Here is a 19,334-nt window from a genome sequence, read left to right as displayed (position 1 = left end):
AAATGGACACAGGACTCCATGTACAGTAAAGAAATTGCCTCATAATTGCATAATGATTGTGAGATACACAGAAACACATTTTTCAAAAATTAATCAATATAGAAAAGTCAGAAATAGGTTTTTCATACGTTCTTTCCCTGTTATTGATCTCTTGACCTGACTACTTTGTTGTGACATCACAAAGTTACTGAAGTCCAGACGCAACATTCCCACCTTGAGCAGGGGCCACTGTCAGGCTGCCCCATTCGACTCGGCTTGATGGGCCACTTTGTCATACCCTGCATCATGCACTTCTGAGGAATCATTGATCTTTGATTGATTGACTGATTAATCCTGTGTGTGTCTGCTCTTTTCAGCTGTTTCCTGTCTCTGTTACTGGTCGCTGCCGTGGTTTGGAAAATCAAACAGACCTGCTGGGCCTCACGACGAAGAGAGGTAGGACACATCATCATCTTTGTAAAGTTGTTTGTGTGTCTGTGTTTATGAAATATGTATTTTCATGTGTATCTGTGTGTTACACTGTCTGTATATATGCACACATTTGTGTACAGTACATGTGGAGTGTGTGTTCTTCACTCTGCTGCACATAAGATGTTGGCCGCAGCTGTCACAAGGAAGACTAAAGTAAATACACACTAAGGCCCCCCCACCCCACCCATGGTTGTGAAGGGTGGGTTAATGTCACCAGTCCTGGAAAAAAAAAAAAAAAAGATTCCTTCACTTAATGAGCGTCACTGTGATGATAAACATGGCCATTCCCCTTAATTAGTGCTCCTCATGAACCAATTAACTCAGACGAAGTGATGCTAAACGAAGTGGAATGGAGTGATATATCACTTAAAGCCTCAACAGATGCCACATCATTTCATATTTACTCCTAACTGCCCCCCCACCCCCCCCCCCCCACCCCCACCCCCACCCCCACCCACATACACATACACACACACACTCACAAACACACAATAACACAGTTTACACCGTGGATAAATTCAGCTGTTGGACTTGTTTTTAGCTCCGTTCTCTTTTCAGTAATATCCCACTGTCTTTCTCTCGTTTGTTTAATGTTTTTATGCACTTTTTTCTTCAGTGAAGTGAGTTTGAGTCATCAGGGAGGAATCAGTGTTGGTTATGAGCAGCGATGATAATAGTGTGTTGTTACTGGTGTAATCCACACACGTTCCACAGGGAACCATTGTGTTTAAATACACTTGTTGGTTTCTGGTCCCTCCCTCCTGCCACTGCTGCTGTTCTGCTATTATGCAGAGAACGCTGCTGCTTTGATGTGCAAATTGACTTTCAGTATTTAAATCTTGGCAACGTGTCATGTTACTTTTATAGTCTTTAAAAAGAGTTGACCTCAATCACAAGGATTGGTAATCTGCTTAAGTGGTTAAAACTCGTCTTGTCACCGACTTGTTGTTGTCACTGTCTGGTTTGTACAGTAAATTCACAATCAAGGAAATATTCCACAGGATTAGTTACACTGTAAATGCAAAGCTCATTGTTTGTTGCTTTTACTGATAATTAATGTAAATGTCCAAACAGGCTCATCACAGACTTTGAGAATATCTGGAATTTCCCTCTTCACAGTACAGACTGCATTTAAACTCCTTTTTATTACAACATTCCTGTTTTCTACACTGAATTAGAGGTTGGGTATTATTATTGTCATTCTTCTTCTTATTATTATTATTGTTTAAGATACTGCATAGGTGTAGCACTCGTGTACTTAAAGTAGTAGAACTGTGCAGAAAGTCATTTGAATGTATTTTATTGAAGGGAAACAATAACAGTTTGAAATGTTTTGTCAACATGGTGATATGTTCTAAGATACTGTACAGTGTGGAATTATACCAGTGTTCTCCCCACCCACATGGTGTACAAACAAAAACCAGGAATAAGAATAAAATAAGAGCAGCAAAACAAAACAAAACAAAACAAAATCATCAACAGAGGTGATGTTTCACCTTCTCTAATGTTGAGGTCACTGTGGGAAAAGTCATCAAGTGTTAGCTTGAAAAAAGATCAGTTTTTTCTGCCATTAAACAAAGTTAAGACCAATTAGCTGGTCACAAACACAACAGTAAATAATAATACACTGTATCAGTGATGTGTTCACAAGTTGTTGCCCTTCCCTGGTGTGGCCTGAAAATCAGTGCAGGTTTAAATAAAGGGATTATTTTTGTTTAAGCTCCTGTCATCAATATTTCATGGTGTGTTAAAATGCACCACTTAACACTGAACTATTGAGCCTGATATAAAGATCATACAAAAGTCGTCTTTTCAGCATTTTTTTCTTCAGTCCTTTGTATTTTCGCACGCAGGTGTGATGATACAGGGCTGCGTGTGTTTCCAGTACAGCAGTTGATGTGTGTTTAGCCACCTGTGACCTGCCTAGCATGGTCTTTGTTTAGCCTTGTTTCCCCAGTGTGAGGAGCTGTGTACCGGCTGCTGGCAGGCTGGCCGACACTCAGCTACATTATTTATGAGAGCCGGTCTCATATCACAGCAGAACCACACTGCTGCCTTTACTGCACTGTTGGTTTATTTACCCAGATGACATGCCATTTCTTCAGCTCCCTCTCTTTCTCTCTGTCAGTCTCACCCTCTTTCCTCCTGAAGGCTGCTTTTTCTCTCCCTTTAGATAACAGATCTAATAGATGGAGACCTCTGTCTTTGAGGGAGAAATCATTGCTCCAGGAACTTTGGCAATTCAGCTTTATTCTCTTCCAATCTACAGTTAATGTTGTATTTGAAACAAAGTTCTTTTTTCACCACATAATTAATTCATTGCGTCTGGCACAAAGGAAGCAAATGGAATGCCCTCACAGTGTGATCTTTCACTTCAGGGGAGCTCCAGCAACGGCTGAAAGAGGAAAGAAAAAAAGATCACCACACAGATCCTACACAGAGTTATGGTACTCAGCTAACCTTAGAGGGAGATCGTGACATTTCAGAAATGTACTTTGTTAATTTTCTGAGCCAGTCAGTTGTTGCATCACAGGAAACTCTTTCTGGATTTGTCCTTTAGCTGCTTTAAAAATGTCATCACTGAAACCAGCTGCTGGAAGCAAGTGAGCTACAACGCAAACTATGTTAACGAGCCAAGTGTCAGTGGAGAAGCCCTCTCACTACAACAGGAACGCTGCCTGTTGCAGGCAGAAAGCAGACAAATGATCAAAATGTCCGATTTTTCCTTTCAAGAAGATCCAATGTCATCAGAGCCTCTCTTCTGATTGGCTCACCAACCTTTTGTTACTAGAGCTCCGGAGAGAAGCCTGAGAGAGGAGATGTAGAACTACATTGAGATGGTTTTTGGACCTTGAAACCACAAATATACCTTATATATATGGAAGTGTAAAATATGTCACCTTTATGCTGCATCCACCCAACACTGATCATATGGCTCAGGGAGGAGGTGAATGGACAGAGCTTGAGATTAAAGCTGAGATCCTTGTCCAGTGTCCTACCGGCAGTCACTATTGGTTTGGACGATAACATTTATTTAACTCTCACCCAGTAGTTTATTTGCCTAACCTGAACCTTAACCAGGTGGCAGATCAGGCTGTTTTTGTCTCTGACACATTCAACTATTTCATTGGTTAGGTGACAAGAAAATCAGTGGCTTTCCTAAACGCAAAATTGTCTCTCTTGTATTTTTCTTCTGAAGATAAGTGGAGCTTTTAGTTTACTCAGACCTCCATTTACCACTCTATAATTTATGTTAGAAAATATACAGGGAGAGAAAGTACAGAGACACATACAGAGATAAACAGCCTCGTGACAGAACTTTGTCACGGGCCCCGGTGAGCTCTGCAGACTCTCCTCTCTTAAGTAGACCAGAGCTTCTCGTGCCCTGCACCTGGAGCGAGAAATTAACAATGCTAATCAATGGAGCTGAATGCTGCATTTTCATCATCCCCGTGTGTTGATGCATTTAGTGCCGGCCTGATTATAATGGAGATAAACTCGTATTGTCAGGTGCCTCAGGGGCTTGGGGGAGAGATGGTCAATACAGCGAGATTTATCTCATATATAGATATTGTTATTGTAATATACAGGAGCTGTTATTACTGATCAGGTTGTGTGTCCAGCTTTTTTCAGTTACTCTCGATAAAGCTGCACAGTGTATTGTATTTTTGCCTCTGTTATGAAAAGATTTCCCACATTCAACACGTTTTGATATCAGATGTTCGTGTAGTTGAATATTGTAAAACCTATAAAAATATTTTGAAATATAAACGCATAAATAGGGGAGGGAGGGTTGCCTGAGGTTGTGGTGCTCAGGTGCTTCTGCTGGATTTATGGCCATGTCAATAAAATGGGAAAAAACACACTTTTTGTTGCCTCTGGAGTGTGCATGTATTACTCTATTGATTATCCACATAGTTACCGTTGTAGTTATGTAATAAATGGACATAGAGCCTAAATAAGCTCAATTTTCCTCCGCTTATCTGGGGTCAGGTCACAGTTGCAGTAGGTAGTCCAGACATCCCTCTCCCCAGCAACGTTTTCCAGCTGCAAGAAAGCAGAGGAGGGCTTTCACTTCACTGAGCCTTACCAACAAATAAACTATTTTTAATACATGTATCATTATTATTCAACAAGGCAGAGGAATAACTAAACATCCAACACACCAAACAGAGAGAGCAGGAGAGGGAGGGAGAGGGAGAAGCATCATAATGAGACTTCGTACTAACCGCTATAACCAATTTGAGGGAGTTAGGCACAAAGACGTGCCTTTAATAAAGTCCGTTATGAACTGATTTAAAAGCTAAACTATTGTGGGTCTGTAATTTAATCTTTAATTTATGTGTTTGGTGATTTTATCAGACACCGGTTATCAGATGTCGTGGTTATAAAAACAGAATTTGACCATAAGCCGTCCAGCCATACTAGGTTTTGACCTAGTCTTGTTTATGTACATACTTGTAGTGGTTTGATAGGTGCAACCAGAGATAAAGAATGTATGACTTATTTTTTAAAAAGCAGAATTGACTGTATTAACTTGAGGTATAAATGCCAGTGATGGTGCATTTATTTTGTCCCTGGTTTGACTTGGTTTCTGTAGACTTTTGCTAAATTGGTGATTTTGCACATTTAAGAAATTAAGAAATCACCAAATCTGAAATAAACCTATAAGGCTGACAGCAACTGGCCTCATAATCAGATTGAATTTCAGGTTTTGGGTTTCAGTTAATTCAGTCAACAGTGAAGCTGTGGTGGTTAAACTTTGATTGGCGCTGTTGTTTTTCCTTTTTACCTAAGCAATAATAAGCATGTTGTCCTAGATTATGTTCATACTGGAATTTTAAAAACATCGGCAGTGGTCATAAATCTCGGTTTGCAGAATTTTGTGCAGCAGGGTCACAATGTGAGGGATGTGGGCAATGATTCAGAGGTCTGGAACCAGATGTGTACGATTCTTCCCACTCAGCTGCATGTTCTGTATTTATCTTCTTCACACATGATTAACGCAACAATAGACGTGACAGCAGCTGCTTCAAAGGCAAGGCTAAGAGATCAAAAACATCAAGGTTCTGTCATTGGTGGACTGAGCAGCCAGATCTGCAGCACAACTCAGTGATATGATCCATCGTTCAAATCATTGAGGTTCATCAAGACTTATACCTATGCCTTGTGCTGAGGCATAATCATATAAAAATATTTAAGTGTCAGTTCTGTCAGGTTGTAATGGAGAATAGAGTATCTCTTTTTAGTTTTTCAGTGTGTGGTGTAAAGTATCATCTGATCGCTGCTCTCGCTCCACGCTGCTCTCGCTCCACGCTGCTCTCCAGAGAGCCGGTCTAGTGGGGAACCACGGCAGAAGGTGAAAATGGGATGTCTTCACTGTTAATTATGGATCACAACCAGCCACAAGACTGCAGAGAAAACCGGGTATTAATAGAACCACGGCTTTATGTTAATTGCTTTTTTTCTCATACTTTTTTTCTATTACCAACAATCATTTTTGGATATGAGATCAAACAATCAAAAGCTACTTTGAAATTCTAATGCTGATGCACAGAGACAGGCTGCGCAAGATGTCTCTGGTTCTCCCTAATAGGGTTGCCCCTCTGAAGACTGTGTGTGTGTTTGTGTGTGTGTGTGTGTGTGAGTGTGTGTGTGTGTGAGTGTGATATCGCCACTTGACTGGATAAATATGTCAAAAGACAAATGAAAACCTTCTGTAGAAAGACAGTGAGCCAGTAGGACAAGGTCGAGGTCCCTCCCTGTTGACTTCTTCAGATAAATTTTTCATCACTCTCTTCTCTCTCACCTTAACTCTGTCAAATCAAGTGACTAATTAAAACTTTAAACATATCTTTTTCTGACCTTTTCAGCAAAGCAGTGCCTTGCTTTATAAATCTGTTGAGTATTTCTGTAGTAGTATCTGAGCAGCTACAATACTAAATATTTAAGGTACAACCAATGGGGTCACTCCACTGCAGTGGCCCCTTTTAGAAAACCCAACACACTTGTGCACATGTTGCTATAATTGCAGCTTTTCTCTGTTTGGGACATGTTTTTGTGACTTGTCTGTTGTAGTTGTCTTGGCCTTATGGGTTACTGTAGAGTACACCACCACTTCATGTAAAACCCAGGGTTTGAGTCGTGTCACATGTTGAACATTTATTCACATTTGCTACCTTTATAAGTTAAAAATGGTCTGCAGCTTCAAATACCATCAGTTTAAAGTTTTTTGTCATTAGGACAAACTCTTCAAATATGTTCACTTCAGCTGAAATTAATATGTTAGTGTAGGTACTGCAGAGAAGTTAAAGGAAACATGCATATAAAAATATAAGAGGTAAAAAAAACCACTGAATTGTAAGAAAACAATATAACTAATGTTTAATACTGAATCGTTTGAGTTCCTGGGTAATATTTCTAAGTAAGTCACTGGCTCCCATGTTGTTCTTATTTGCTGCCTCACTAATGATAAACACACTAAAACCTCTTCCTGTCCATCTGTCTCTCTATAAAACTTTGTTTTTCTGAGTTTGTGTTTCCGTCTGCTCACTGGAGCATTTTTTTTTTTAATTCACATCTCAGACAGATGTTGTCACACATCCTCATCAATAAGTTGTCCTGAAGGCCTTTCAGTAATTTGCAGCACAGTCAGCTTCAGCCTCACCCTCCTGGAGACTCAGACAGGCCTCTGTCTCTCTGAGCAGATTGCTCTGATGTGTATGAAGTCTCTCCTGTCGGCTGACTGCGCCTCCTGACCTCCGCTGTCTTCACCGCTATTACAGCAGCTCCCCCTCTCACATTCATTTTCTTAAATTAGATGTTTGCACTCCTCTTGCATGAGGCAATTAACATATTGTGTCATTTTTCCCCTACACTCATTAAGGAATTACACTCAGAGATACTCCACTCAGAATTACAGGAGGGTGAGAATTCATAGCATAATGAGGAGAGCTTGATTAAAATTTAAGTTTTAAGGCTGTTTTGTTTGTTTAGGACTTGTCAGCGCTTCACTGTATCCAATAAGCTGGCTTGTGGAGCTAATTATTCTGCTGTAAATTATTTCCTGAGGTCTGTTACAGTCTAATTTCAACTGCTGTCTGATGAGCAAAGGTGCTTAAGTTAATTTTAATGACAAGGCTTTGTCAGTATTATAGATTCACTGAACCAGAAGCCATTTATTAAGACAGTAAGTAGGCAATATTGGACTTGGATACAAAAAGCAAACTAAATTTTGAATAAAGCTGACAGTGTGATTATAGGCCTTCAGTGGCATTTTTTGTTTTCAGAATAAGGTTTTTATTTCTTTTAAAAAGTCTGTTAGTGTTTGGTTTCCACGGCTCTGCAGAGGTGATGTTCTGCTCTGATTGCTCAGTCCTTGGCTACCACACACTCCAATCTGCAGTTGGAAAGATTAGCCTGTCTGGACCAGTGAATGCCAAATCACTTGTGTATGTGTCTTTTTGTGTGTGTCGGTGCTCTACAGTATGTTTGTGTGTGCCTTATTTAGCTGGCATTAACCAAAGTGGCAGATTAGTAGAAGAGGTTTAATGTTGTAAGGCATGGCTGGGTGTCTGTGGATGGCCACTGTGTAAACGAATCAAAGGGACGAGACGGGAACACACACATGCATGCACACACAAACGCCACAACGAGCCACCATGTTGTTTATGCTCCAACCTCCAACCACAGTCTTCCCTGCAGTCACATCATCAAGCTGGCCAACAGACAGTGCACCCTGGAGTTACTCAAACATTTTTACTCCCCATGCTGTTTAACTTAAAGTCAGAGGTCAGGAGCAATGAATAAATTAGTCAATAAAATCAGTAAATTGTTCTTAACTCCAGTAGAAACTTGATACCCGACAAGACCATGGCGCCTTGACTTGATGTGGAAAATGCCATTGTTTGCCGACAGCCTGGGCAGACATATGCAGTAGAGAGTCACACCAGCAGGTAGCCATCTGCCAGTTAGCATTAGTGAAATGTTTTGATTGAGGGTTTGATGTTTTAGCAGGAGTATGTGTTGGAGAGACCTCATAACTGTCAACAATTGGTCAGGTTCTGAAGATTCTGCCTGTTGGATTGTAGACTTGCACATTTTTAAATTTCTTTATGCTTTTCTTAGTGTTACAAACAATTACTCTGTTTTATTGTTATAACTGTTTTGGGGTGTGCTGCATCACTGGGGAGTCCAGGTGCTGGCTTACCAATGCTTGGTGAGAGCTGCCTTACTATTGTTTGTGGCTTAATACTGAGCCAGTCATTCTAGTGACTGATGAATGACATATATAAATATATACAGAGCTTAAAATACTGACTTCAGGCTCTAGGGTTGTGAATGATAAACCGATGCGACGGGATATTTGGTTCAACAAGTGAGAGATACGGCTGCATCGGTAGCAGCCTCCTCAATCAATACGAATTATCAATGAATTCCTAGATGAATCGGTTATAGAGTCATGGATTGGGTATCGCGAGACTTTGAATTGGTTGGCGGCATTACACACGCGCCAGGTCTCTAAAACAACGCGAGAGCTGAGGCTGCCCGCGAAACGCCATAGCTGCCTAGCTGGTATTAGCATGAGTGATAAACAAGGGATGACACGGAAAATGGAGGAGGTGGAGAACGAAAGCGTCAGCCTGACCAAAGGTGATAATGCACCGAGAAAGATTTTCAACGCATCGGGGAAACAAAAATCCAAGTGTGGACCGTTTTTGGGTTTTATAAGAAGGAAGGGAAGCTGGAACAAAGTTTGTTGTTACTATTCTGTGCTACTTTTACCTCTGGAGTTCCCATCCAACGATTCAGCCAGACTTTTTTTTGGTCCATGTCTAAAAATAAATACATTGACATTTTTGTTGTTCTGTTTTTTTTTTTGCCAGTGCCAGTCTTTTACATATTTAAAAAGAAACTATTGTACTGTCACTTTCATAGACTTGGCTTCTTTATTATATAAAATATCTACAACAAATATTAACCATAGAATCGAATCGTATCGTTCTTACACTGTATGGTATCGATTCGTATCGAATTGGTCTGTAATAAAAGGATATCGTTTTTCAATCGAATCATAACCTGTGTATCTAGATGTATATCGAATCGTTTATCACAGAGAGATGTGCAACCCTATCAGGCTCCGGTTGCTCCTGAAGTTTCAGGTCTGAAAAACTACAATGCAGCATCGTAATGGTGGAAATGATTCATTCTGTGTACATCTTCAGTGAGCACTTTCTGAAGCCACTCAACCAACTTTCTGGAAAAACAGAATAACATCCTGACATTTTCAGTTTTGAGGTATCAGAGAAATGATTGACCTTTTTGAAAGTATTTTTATAAACAGCTCACTGATCACAAGGTTCTGCAAAAACTGCTTTTTTCTGGTCTTTTTGAGTCTCATAGTAAAAATGAAAGTGTGAATGTCATGAGTTGAGTAGAGTTAAACTGAGATAACAAAGCTTGATGCAGGCCCTGTGCATGCTCCATGTCTTTTCTTCAACATTTCCAAGATTAGACAAACTGGAATCTCTTAAATGCCCATAGGTTAATATTGACTCTGGAAACCTGTGCAGAGCATGCTGAGCATGTTAGCCTGCTGTGCTTAAGTGCCGCCTCACAGAGCTGTTATAATGTAACAGAGTCTTGTTACATTATATATTGATATTGCAATTTTATGTCTCCAAGATCATTGATCTTTCACTTAGGCAACATCAGCATCAACATTCCTGTTGGTGAGGCTGGTGATTTTATACACATTGAGTGTGATCTTTTACAACCTGTGAAAGCCTCCATGTGACAGAACTAACAGCAGACATGGAAATGTGACACTTCACCATGTTGGAAAACAATACTGATGATAGGAAAACAAAACATCTTTACAAAGTCTGAAGCAGAAAACTGTGGTTTTAATTCATACAAAGATCAGTTTCTGCTGATGCTGTATTTCAAGTTACCCAACAAACATGCAGGATACTATTAAGTGCACTTCACTTTAGGCTGTAGCTGGTCCGCAAAGAGAGAGACCCAGAGAGTTTGACTGGAAGACTAAAAACAAGACAATACTTTAAAAAGTAGTAGAGTTAATAATTTGTGGTAATATAATTGAGATACAATAACATTATTTTGCTTTCAAAACCTGAACCATGATGACTAATTTTGATCAAAGAAAAGTAATCGGGATGATAATTTAAGCAGTGAACTCTCTCTCTCTGTCTCTTGAAGCAGCATTAAAGTATTAGAAACGCTCTGTAAAATTCAGATTTTTCACAAACCCAATCCCTGACGTTGTGTGCAGAACACTCTCCACTCCATCTTTAACTATACTGCATCTATATATGCCATTGTCAGTGTTTTCCAAAATCAAATGGAGTAAATGTATACAGTTCTTTTTTATGACAAATGGTTGACGGTCATGAAAACTGTCTCCTCAGTAGAATCCAGTTTACAGTCTCGTTGAGAATCAAAATTTAAAAACATGAGACACAGTAAATGTTAACGATGTTTCGGCGCTATCAGTGCAGCCCAGGTGACCACTGCCACCATCAGGGATCCAGATTAGCTTGAAGGTGGCCGTGTTCAGAGAGAAATTTTTAGCAGCACAACACTTCAAAAGCACCGAAGTGAGAGAGACAGGAGGGTGTCTGGTGGTGGAGAGAGAAAGAAAATGATTGAGGAAAAGGGAGAGAGAGAGAGGGTGGGGTGGTGGGAGAAGAGGGGTGGGGGGTGGATTGTTTTGAGGGACGCAGCAAGGACATTTCCCTGGAGCCATATGGTGGTTGAGATGGTTTTATACGGTTGTGTTTGTCTGTCTGTTCTGTTTAGGATTTTTACCGGGAAACGCCGTGGGCCAGCCGTCTGTGATAATATATCTCCCTCCATCCCCTCCTTCTTCACCAGCCTCAACCATCTCTTTCTCTCCCTCTCTCTCTCTCTCGCTCTCTCTCTCTCTCATTCTCTCACTCTGCTCTTTCGGTCTCTTTGTCTCTGCTCCTGTTACAGAAATCTGCTTGTGGTTGTCATTGTGACTGATGGCCAGCGTTGACTCGAGGTGTGGGGGGGTGGTCTGTCTTTTGTTAATAACTCCACACCTGAACCACTGATTTGACTCCTGGACCTTTCACTCCACTGACTATTTTTCCTTTTGAGGGTTTGTAACTAATATTAGACTACCAGATTGTGTCTGTGTGAGTGTTTTTTTTTTTTTTTTTTTACTTACGCTGATTATGACTGACTTCATTAATAGTCTGGAATAGTTACAATTACTGCATGAGGAGAAGTTCAAGTCAAGATTATGTTTTTGCACGCCAAATGTCATCATCATCATCATCATATTTATTTTGTCGGGGATACAATATAATTGATATAAATTGTGAAGACAACCACTCCTAAAATCGAATACTGAGGAATCCCTTTCATCAGCAAAAAATGCTGATCGAACATTACCTGCTTTCACACACTGCTGTCAATCAGATCGTTTTGGAATCATCCATAAGCAATCGGGCCACAACAAATATTTAGTCGTTTTTGTAAAGTCATATTTACTACTGAAAAAATACCATCTCATACCAAAACCACCACACAACACCCCCAAGTGTTGCCTGCATTATTGTCACTAGCTGGGTATTTCAGGAGCTGGGAGACCAGGGTTCACATCCTACATCCCACATCTCAGGCTAGATGGTGGTTTTAGGTCCTGTCTGGTGATTTAAGTCAGCTTTGAGTTTTTGAGTATATGACCGAGACCACATTCAACTTAAGTACCTTCTTCGAGTTGCCTGAACAGCACCTGTTCTGCTGTGAAACATTCCTTGTATACAAAATCCATCATCGCATAATTGTGTCATCATAGTTGACATTGTGTTCCTCAGGTAGGAAGACTTGCATTAATCAAAGCTAAAGCACTGAGCAATGTTTTGAATTTAAATTGCACAGATGCTGCCAGTGCAGCAGAGCCCAGCATCTTTTAAACTCCATTCCTGCATACAGGGCCAGTGTGGGTGTGAAAGTTCTGGGATGTGTTGCTAAACATATCTTTTTACTAACATAATCCTTGTCTTATCATAAGCCAGTGGACAATGATGATCCTAATCCTACTCTAAGAAGCTTTTCATAAACTGGAGGCACACACACACACACACACACACACACACACACACACACAGAGTGCGGTGCTTCTGCAGAAGAACTGTGAATACACTCTCTGGATCAGAGGATTCTTCTTTAAGTTTAGACCAGGATTTTAAAATGATCGTAGACTTAATGCAGGTGGGTCCACAAATCAAAATACGATACGCATCCCTTTCAGTGCCTGAATATTGAATAAAATGGTGAATACTATATTTGTTTACTTGGCATGTTTAATTAGTTCAACATCACTTAAAACTTAGCCTAGTTGGTAAATTAAAGGTTTACCTCACTGGAGATCCAAGGTTAAAATTCTTAAAAATCTAGTAAATCTTGTATGTGACCTTGTTAATATCAGAAAACTGTTTCTTTGAGTGTGGGGAAAGAAAAATCACACCAGGTGAAGGTCACCACTTTTAGTCAGCTTTAAGCAGCTGTGTGACAGCTTCTATCAGCACAGAGTGACCTTTGCATGCAGCACGACAAACAAAGAGGAATATCATGGAATGCATGCAACTGAGAAGATCCTAGGTAAAGTCAGTTCCAAGCTCAATTTGCAGTGACTTGGAACAACCCTAAATTGCATAATTAGCTAAAATTTGGCTGCTTCTTCCTGTTGAGCACAAGGGGTTTAGAACCTGTGAATTGCAGCTTGCCACATTTTTTCTTTTATGTGTTTCAATGAATTTCTCAGTAAAATGTGATGATGAAGTTGGACCCCTTGAGGCCACTTAATGTGTTGGCAGTGTTGTGTTGCACCATTTACCCAAATTTACTCTGTTACTTTAAGTTCTGATCTGCTCAAGTTCAAGACCTGCTTATTAGTTCCGGCAATATCCTTTGCCACAAATAAATGCAAATTTTCCTGAAATATTTATTAAATATTTAGTCTGAAAGTTTATGAATCCAGTACATACTCTATGTTCAAATGTTACTGATGCCTCCATAAAGTGGGGGAAGGTGCAAAGTTACAAACCAAAACAGCAATGAGAAAATGTATGTATTTCTTCACTATTTAAGAATCTAAGTTGTATTTTATCATCTTTTTTTGTAAGCAGTACAGTTTTAGTTTTTGTTGTATAGAGTACTGTTTAAAATATCTGTGCTCATTACACAAAACAGACTCCCTCTTAACAGTATGTTACTGTCAGATCTGTTTAAAACCTAATGAACAAAACATCTAATGTAACAAACAGAACATGCAGACAGCTAATTCCTTGAGTGCAGAACAATCTGAGTCCAATTAGCTGCTCGCACAAGATATTCATGCAGGAGTGGAACTTGTGCTGTTACATAGATGTTGATTTGTTTAGATGAGATTAAACTGAATCTCAGCTGAACCAAAGTTCATTTCAAATACCTGAACACACATCAGGCTGAGTATCAGGGAACTGTTGTTTTAGAGCGAGTGGAAGCCAAATTGCGTGTGGGGATTAAATGAGAGACTGTACGCACACAAAACAATAATGAGGTACGTCCATGGAGAGACTGGTTTGCATAACAGTAAAGTCTGAGTACAATGTTTCACTGGTGTGGGTGAGTTTAAACTTCAGTGAGGAGCAGAATTTAGATTTTAATCATTCAAATTTATGACTTCGCAAATTAATATGGATTTTATTATGGAATATAATAGGAAGGATCATGACTAAAAAGTTAAATCTACATTAAAAATGTAGTAAATTGTATTTAGTAAATACATTCACAGTTTAATTTCTTCACCATTAATCACATTGAACTGAAATATAATAATTAAGTGGAGTGAAATTCTTGAAATTTTATTTTCATAAAAAAACTCTATCCTACTGTCCATTTTGTTGAACCTTCAGTTGTGTCTATTAAAAATGCCTCCATTGTGTGATAACTAACCATCTCTAGACAACTGAGTAATTATCTGCTGATAAAGACTGTGGCATGAGGTCAGAAGCTCAGGAAGAAGCCAGTGACTGTACCTATGTGGATAAGCACATAGCAGTGAAAAGTGCCACATACTTTCCCACAGCAATATACAATATTTCCTTCTCTGCAATGTAGCGATATATACAGGAGAACAGAAAACAGAAAAACACAAAATATGTAGAGAAATGCAGTTAAAGTATTTTACTATGTTCATCATATCATAATGATATTGATAATTTAAATCTAATGTTTTGCATAATAAGCAATTTTTAATGCAACAATACATATAAATACATAAAAAACACATAATTGATTATAATGAACTTTTGAAATAGTGTAGTATATTCTAATAGCATATAGTCTAGGACCATTGTCTCAATAAGAGCTTTTTCCAGGTTCCTAGATGTCTGAGTGTGTGGGTTTGCTCTCGGTCTTTGTGAAGACCAGTTTCAGGTTGAAATTATTGTAGTGAGATGACACTTTGTCTGGTCCACACTAGTTTAAAGGGTTTTGTAAAGAATAACACCTGACTTTAAGGTTAAAGTCAGAATTAGTTTTAGGGTGAAGGTTGGGATCAGGCAGTGGGTTGTGATGGTGAGAGTGTTTAGTGTGTCTTTATGTGTGATTGGTAAACACTGGGCAGGGTTACAAGCCCCCTGTTCACGATTTTTTAAAGAAAATAAAAAATAATTTCTGCTTCTCCTTTTTTTTTTTCAAAATGACTTGAAATAGCTGTCCCCACATGGTCTGTGTAGTCTAATAGTGCACCATAGAAATGTATGTGTGTGTGTGTGTATACTACACTAAAAATCAAATTATCTCACTTTCTGTTCATTGGAAGGTCTCCTGATATTCATTTACACTATTTCCACTGTGAGGCTGCGAGACTAAACATTGCATTGAGCGCTGCGTGACCCGGTCAGGAAGCCACTGAATGAGGTGTAATTTCTTTCTATTGTTACTCGGTCCAGCATCTGTGTTCATGAGGCTTCCTCCTGAGGGCTTCTGCAGGACTGGAGAGAGATTTGCATTTTTCTACCCAGCTCAAGCTCCCTTTGTAACAAAAGGCACTTTGTAGTCAGGCAAACACTGGCATACATCCTCAAATGTTTCTCTCTCACACACACACACGCAGGAGCAGGATACACACGTGAATGGTATCCAAATAGTTTAACATCTGAACCAAAGCTTTGTCCTCAGGGCGTTTGCCCCATCATCTGTTTGTGTGTTTGTATGTTGTGAGTCTGTAAAACTTGACAGCTTGGGATCATAGACAAAAGAGTGATTTGATCTACAGCCTGTTCACCTTCCATATTCTCTCATGAAAGCTGTCATCCTCATCTTCCTCTGTGTGTGTGTGTGTGTGTGTGTGTGAGTATTTGTGTGTGTGGGGGTGGCGGTGGTAATAGAAAACTGTAGTAGGAAATCAGAAGCACTCATTAATGTGAAATATTTAAAATACAAAACATGTTTTTGCCTTAGGCATTTACAATATGTATAGTCAATAGTGATGACACCAGCCAGGTGATTTCACTGATGAAGACATCGTCATGAGGGGAGGAATTATTCAGTCAAATCACTGAAGCTGGAGGCGCTCACACTCCATAAACACGCTTAAACATGGGTCAGACTGACACCAAACAGTTTCCTAGGAAAGGAAAACCATGACAAAGTTTTAGGGGACTATTACCTGGAACTCAACTCTGTGGCAACTTAACACACCATTTAGCTTGAGCACATCTACTTCACCTACTTCCCATATTACGAAAATGGATTTAATTCTCAGCCTCAGAATTCCCTCCCTGCTATTCACAGACGATGTGGTTCTTTTGGCCTCGTCAGACTGGGCCCTTCAACATGCACTGGGGTTTGCAGCCAAGTGTGAAGGAGTCGCGATCAGAGTCAGCACCTCCAAGACTGAGGCCATGGTTCTCTGCCAGAAAATGGTGGAGTGGACCCTTCAGGTTGGGATAGAATCCCTGCCCCAAGTGAAGGAGATGAAGTGTCTGGGGACTTGTTTACGAGGGTAGGATGGAGCGGGAGATTGACTGGCAGATGGTCCACCAATCTGCCAGTCAATTAGCAGTGAAGCAGGCATTGCACTGGGCTGTTGTTGTGAAGAGGAGGCTGAAGGCAAAGCTCTTGATTTATAGGTCAATCTTTGTTCCAACCCTCACCTATCAAAGAACAAGGTTGCGGATACAAGCAGCTAAAGTGAGTTTCCTCTGCAGCGTGGCTGGGCTCAGCCTTAGAGTTAGGGTGAAGAGCTCTGACATGTGGAGGGAGCTCAGAGTAGAGCCGCTGTTCCTGAGTGTCGAAAGGCGACAGTTGAGGTAGTTTGGGCATCTGGTGACAAGATTATATATCTCATCTGGCCTAGGAACACCTCACTATCCCCCAGGAAGAGCTGGAAAAGGTTGTGAGGGAGAGGGATGAGTGGAATACTTTGCTTGACCTGCTACCACCACAACCCAACCTTGGATAAGCTGAAGAAAATGGAATGATGGATGGATTCAAACCCAAAGGCATCCTCAGTTACCTTATAGCCATACACTGCTGGCTGTGTTTCAGTTTTTCAGTTGTGTTATAGACTAGAATCAAATACTATAATGAAATGAATACATTAATACATAATTTATCAACTTAAAAAAGTAGATTCAGTGTAGAGTTACTCTTTAAACACACAGAATCTATGGCAACCAGTAACCTGGCAACAATACCTGACTGCACTAACAGACAGATACAGACACAACTCCTCACACACTCCACATTAAGACAGCCTGAGTGACTCCACTTCCAGGAAGACAATTACTGCCTCCAATTAGAGAATCTCTGATCAGAGTGCATCATCTCTCTTTCCTCTCTGTCTCTCTGGCGTTCACAGTCCTCAAATGTACTCTTCACTGCCTCTCGAAGCCAGATAACAGGTAGAAAAGAACACATGAATATGCAAGAGACCTGCATTTAAACTCATCTGCAAATAGGAGTTTTTCCAATTATTCTCCTGTTTTGACCCGTGAAAGAAGACTAGGATAAGAAGCATCAAACACTAAAATGTCACATCAACTCACAGAAAGCAGTTCAATAATGAAAATAATTACACTGTGAATGATTCACAAAGTTTCACTGTCCGACACAGTGTAACCCTTGTATATTTTTACCCGAATGAAGACCCTGTGAGGTAGAAACCAGTCATTTTAAACCAGTATTCCAGTCTTTTAATGTAATACTTCTTGTCTACTTTTGGTGATTAAGTTTCGATCTTTTTATATATAAAACTCACACCTTCTAGTTAGGGTTAGTTAGTGTAGCTTAATTTTACCCATATGTGTGAAAGGATGGTTTCCTTTTATGGGAATGTACATTTTTCAAAATGCATTTGACAGTCTGTATTTTTCTTTACCCCATTAGAAGGACTTGATGAGTTATCATTAAGCTGAGACAGCTGAAGCTGAACACATCATCTGGACAGATGTTGGACTTGAAAACATGGCGTGTCAGCAGTAAGGTCAATTAGCCGTCAGTAGTGTTCAAACAGTGCTGATAACACCAGAAGAGGCTAGATCTTGTCATTGCCATTGAGAAACTGAGCCTTAATTTTTCATGTTGATAACTTTTTGATAACAATCATGACTGTGGTCACATCTGGCAAGTCACTAAAATTGTCCCTCAAATGATGTTTGAGCAGCTGGGATGAATCCATCAGTGATGAGGAATCATTCATGTGATCATCAGTTCTTTGTGGCCTGGATTCCACAAGATGTTGGAAACTTTCCTTTGAGATTGTGTTCCATGTTGACATGACTGCATCACATCATTTCTGCAGATTTGTCAGCTGCACGTTCATGCTGCCAATCTCCTGTTCTGCCACATCCCAAAGATTCTCTGTTGGATTCAGGTCTGGAGACTGGGGAGGCCACTGAAGTTCACCGAACCCCCTGTCACGTTCATGAAACCAGTTTGAGAGGACTTTTGCTTTGGGTCTTGGAGCACTATCCTGCTGGAAGTAGCCGTTAGAAGATGGTCACCTGTGGCCATAAAGGGAAGCACACGGTCAGCAACAACACTCAGATAGACTGTGGCATTCAAACCATGATTGATTGGTATGAAGGGCCCAAACTGTGCCAAGAAAACTTTCCTCACAACATTAGACCACCAGTCTGGACACAAGGCAGATTAGATCCATGCACTCATGACGCCAAATTCTGATCCTACCATCTGCTGCCTCAGCAGAAATCCAAATTCATCAGACCAGACTATGTTCTTCCAGTCCTCAACTGTCCAGTTTTGACGAGCCCGTGCACTGCAGCCTCACCTTTCTGTTCTTGGCTTACAGGAGCAGAACCCAATGTGGTCTTCTTCTGTTGTGTTCATCCACCTCAAGGTCGAGTGTTCTTCATCCTGAGAAGCTTTTCTGCTCACCAGATTTGTTAAGAGTGGTTAACTTGTAAAAACTTTCAAAAATGTACCTGAGGTTACTTCAGGTCCAGGAAGGCAATGCGCCGCTCTCTCCCCTTCTGCTCATTTTGTGGCCAGGTCAGATTAGAGCATGCAATCTTCACTTCTCTCCTGCTCAGCTGTAATGGGACAGGTCCTCTCTTTCTCTCTCTCTGAGTGATTGGTTCAGTAATGTAGGCAGAGTGCAGTGGTGGCGGGGTAATTGGCCGTGATTTAAAAACCCTCTGATGGCTTAAGTGGGAATGCAGTTTGGCAAATTAATAGTTCTTAATCGAACACGTGTGAATGGTTTAATATGGCGGAAAAAGATTCCACTGAGGGCTTTAACAGAGAGCAGAGAGACTATGGACTCTTATTCAAACCAAAATGACAGTTGAGATTTGGAC

At 40.3% G+C, this 19,334-nt stretch overlaps 1 protein-coding gene across 2 annotated transcripts in view; it reads left to right on the top strand.

The window, feature by feature from the left end:
* atrnl1a (attractin-like 1a) overlaps positions 1-19,334 on the top strand; it is a 249,853-nt gene that overhangs the window by 152,171 nt on the left and 78,348 nt on the right. For both annotated transcript variants that reach the window (XM_071479994.1, XM_071479995.1), the window contains exon 27: positions 357-435. In XM_071479994.1, coding sequence (XP_071336095.1) covers positions 357-435 — 79 coding nt within the window. The remainder of the gene's footprint in view (positions 1-356; positions 436-19,334) is intronic.

The sequence above is a fragment of the Trachinotus anak genome, unplaced genomic scaffold (assembly GCF_046630095.1).
Source record: "Trachinotus anak isolate AG129_WGS33_773 ecotype Australia unplaced genomic scaffold, CSIRO_AGI_Tana_v1 ptg000007l, whole genome shotgun sequence".
Taxonomy (NCBI): domain Eukaryota; kingdom Metazoa; phylum Chordata; class Actinopteri; order Carangiformes; family Carangidae; genus Trachinotus; species Trachinotus anak.
The sequence above is the reverse complement of the archived record's forward strand: the minus strand, read 5'-3'. Positions and strand labels throughout refer to the sequence as shown.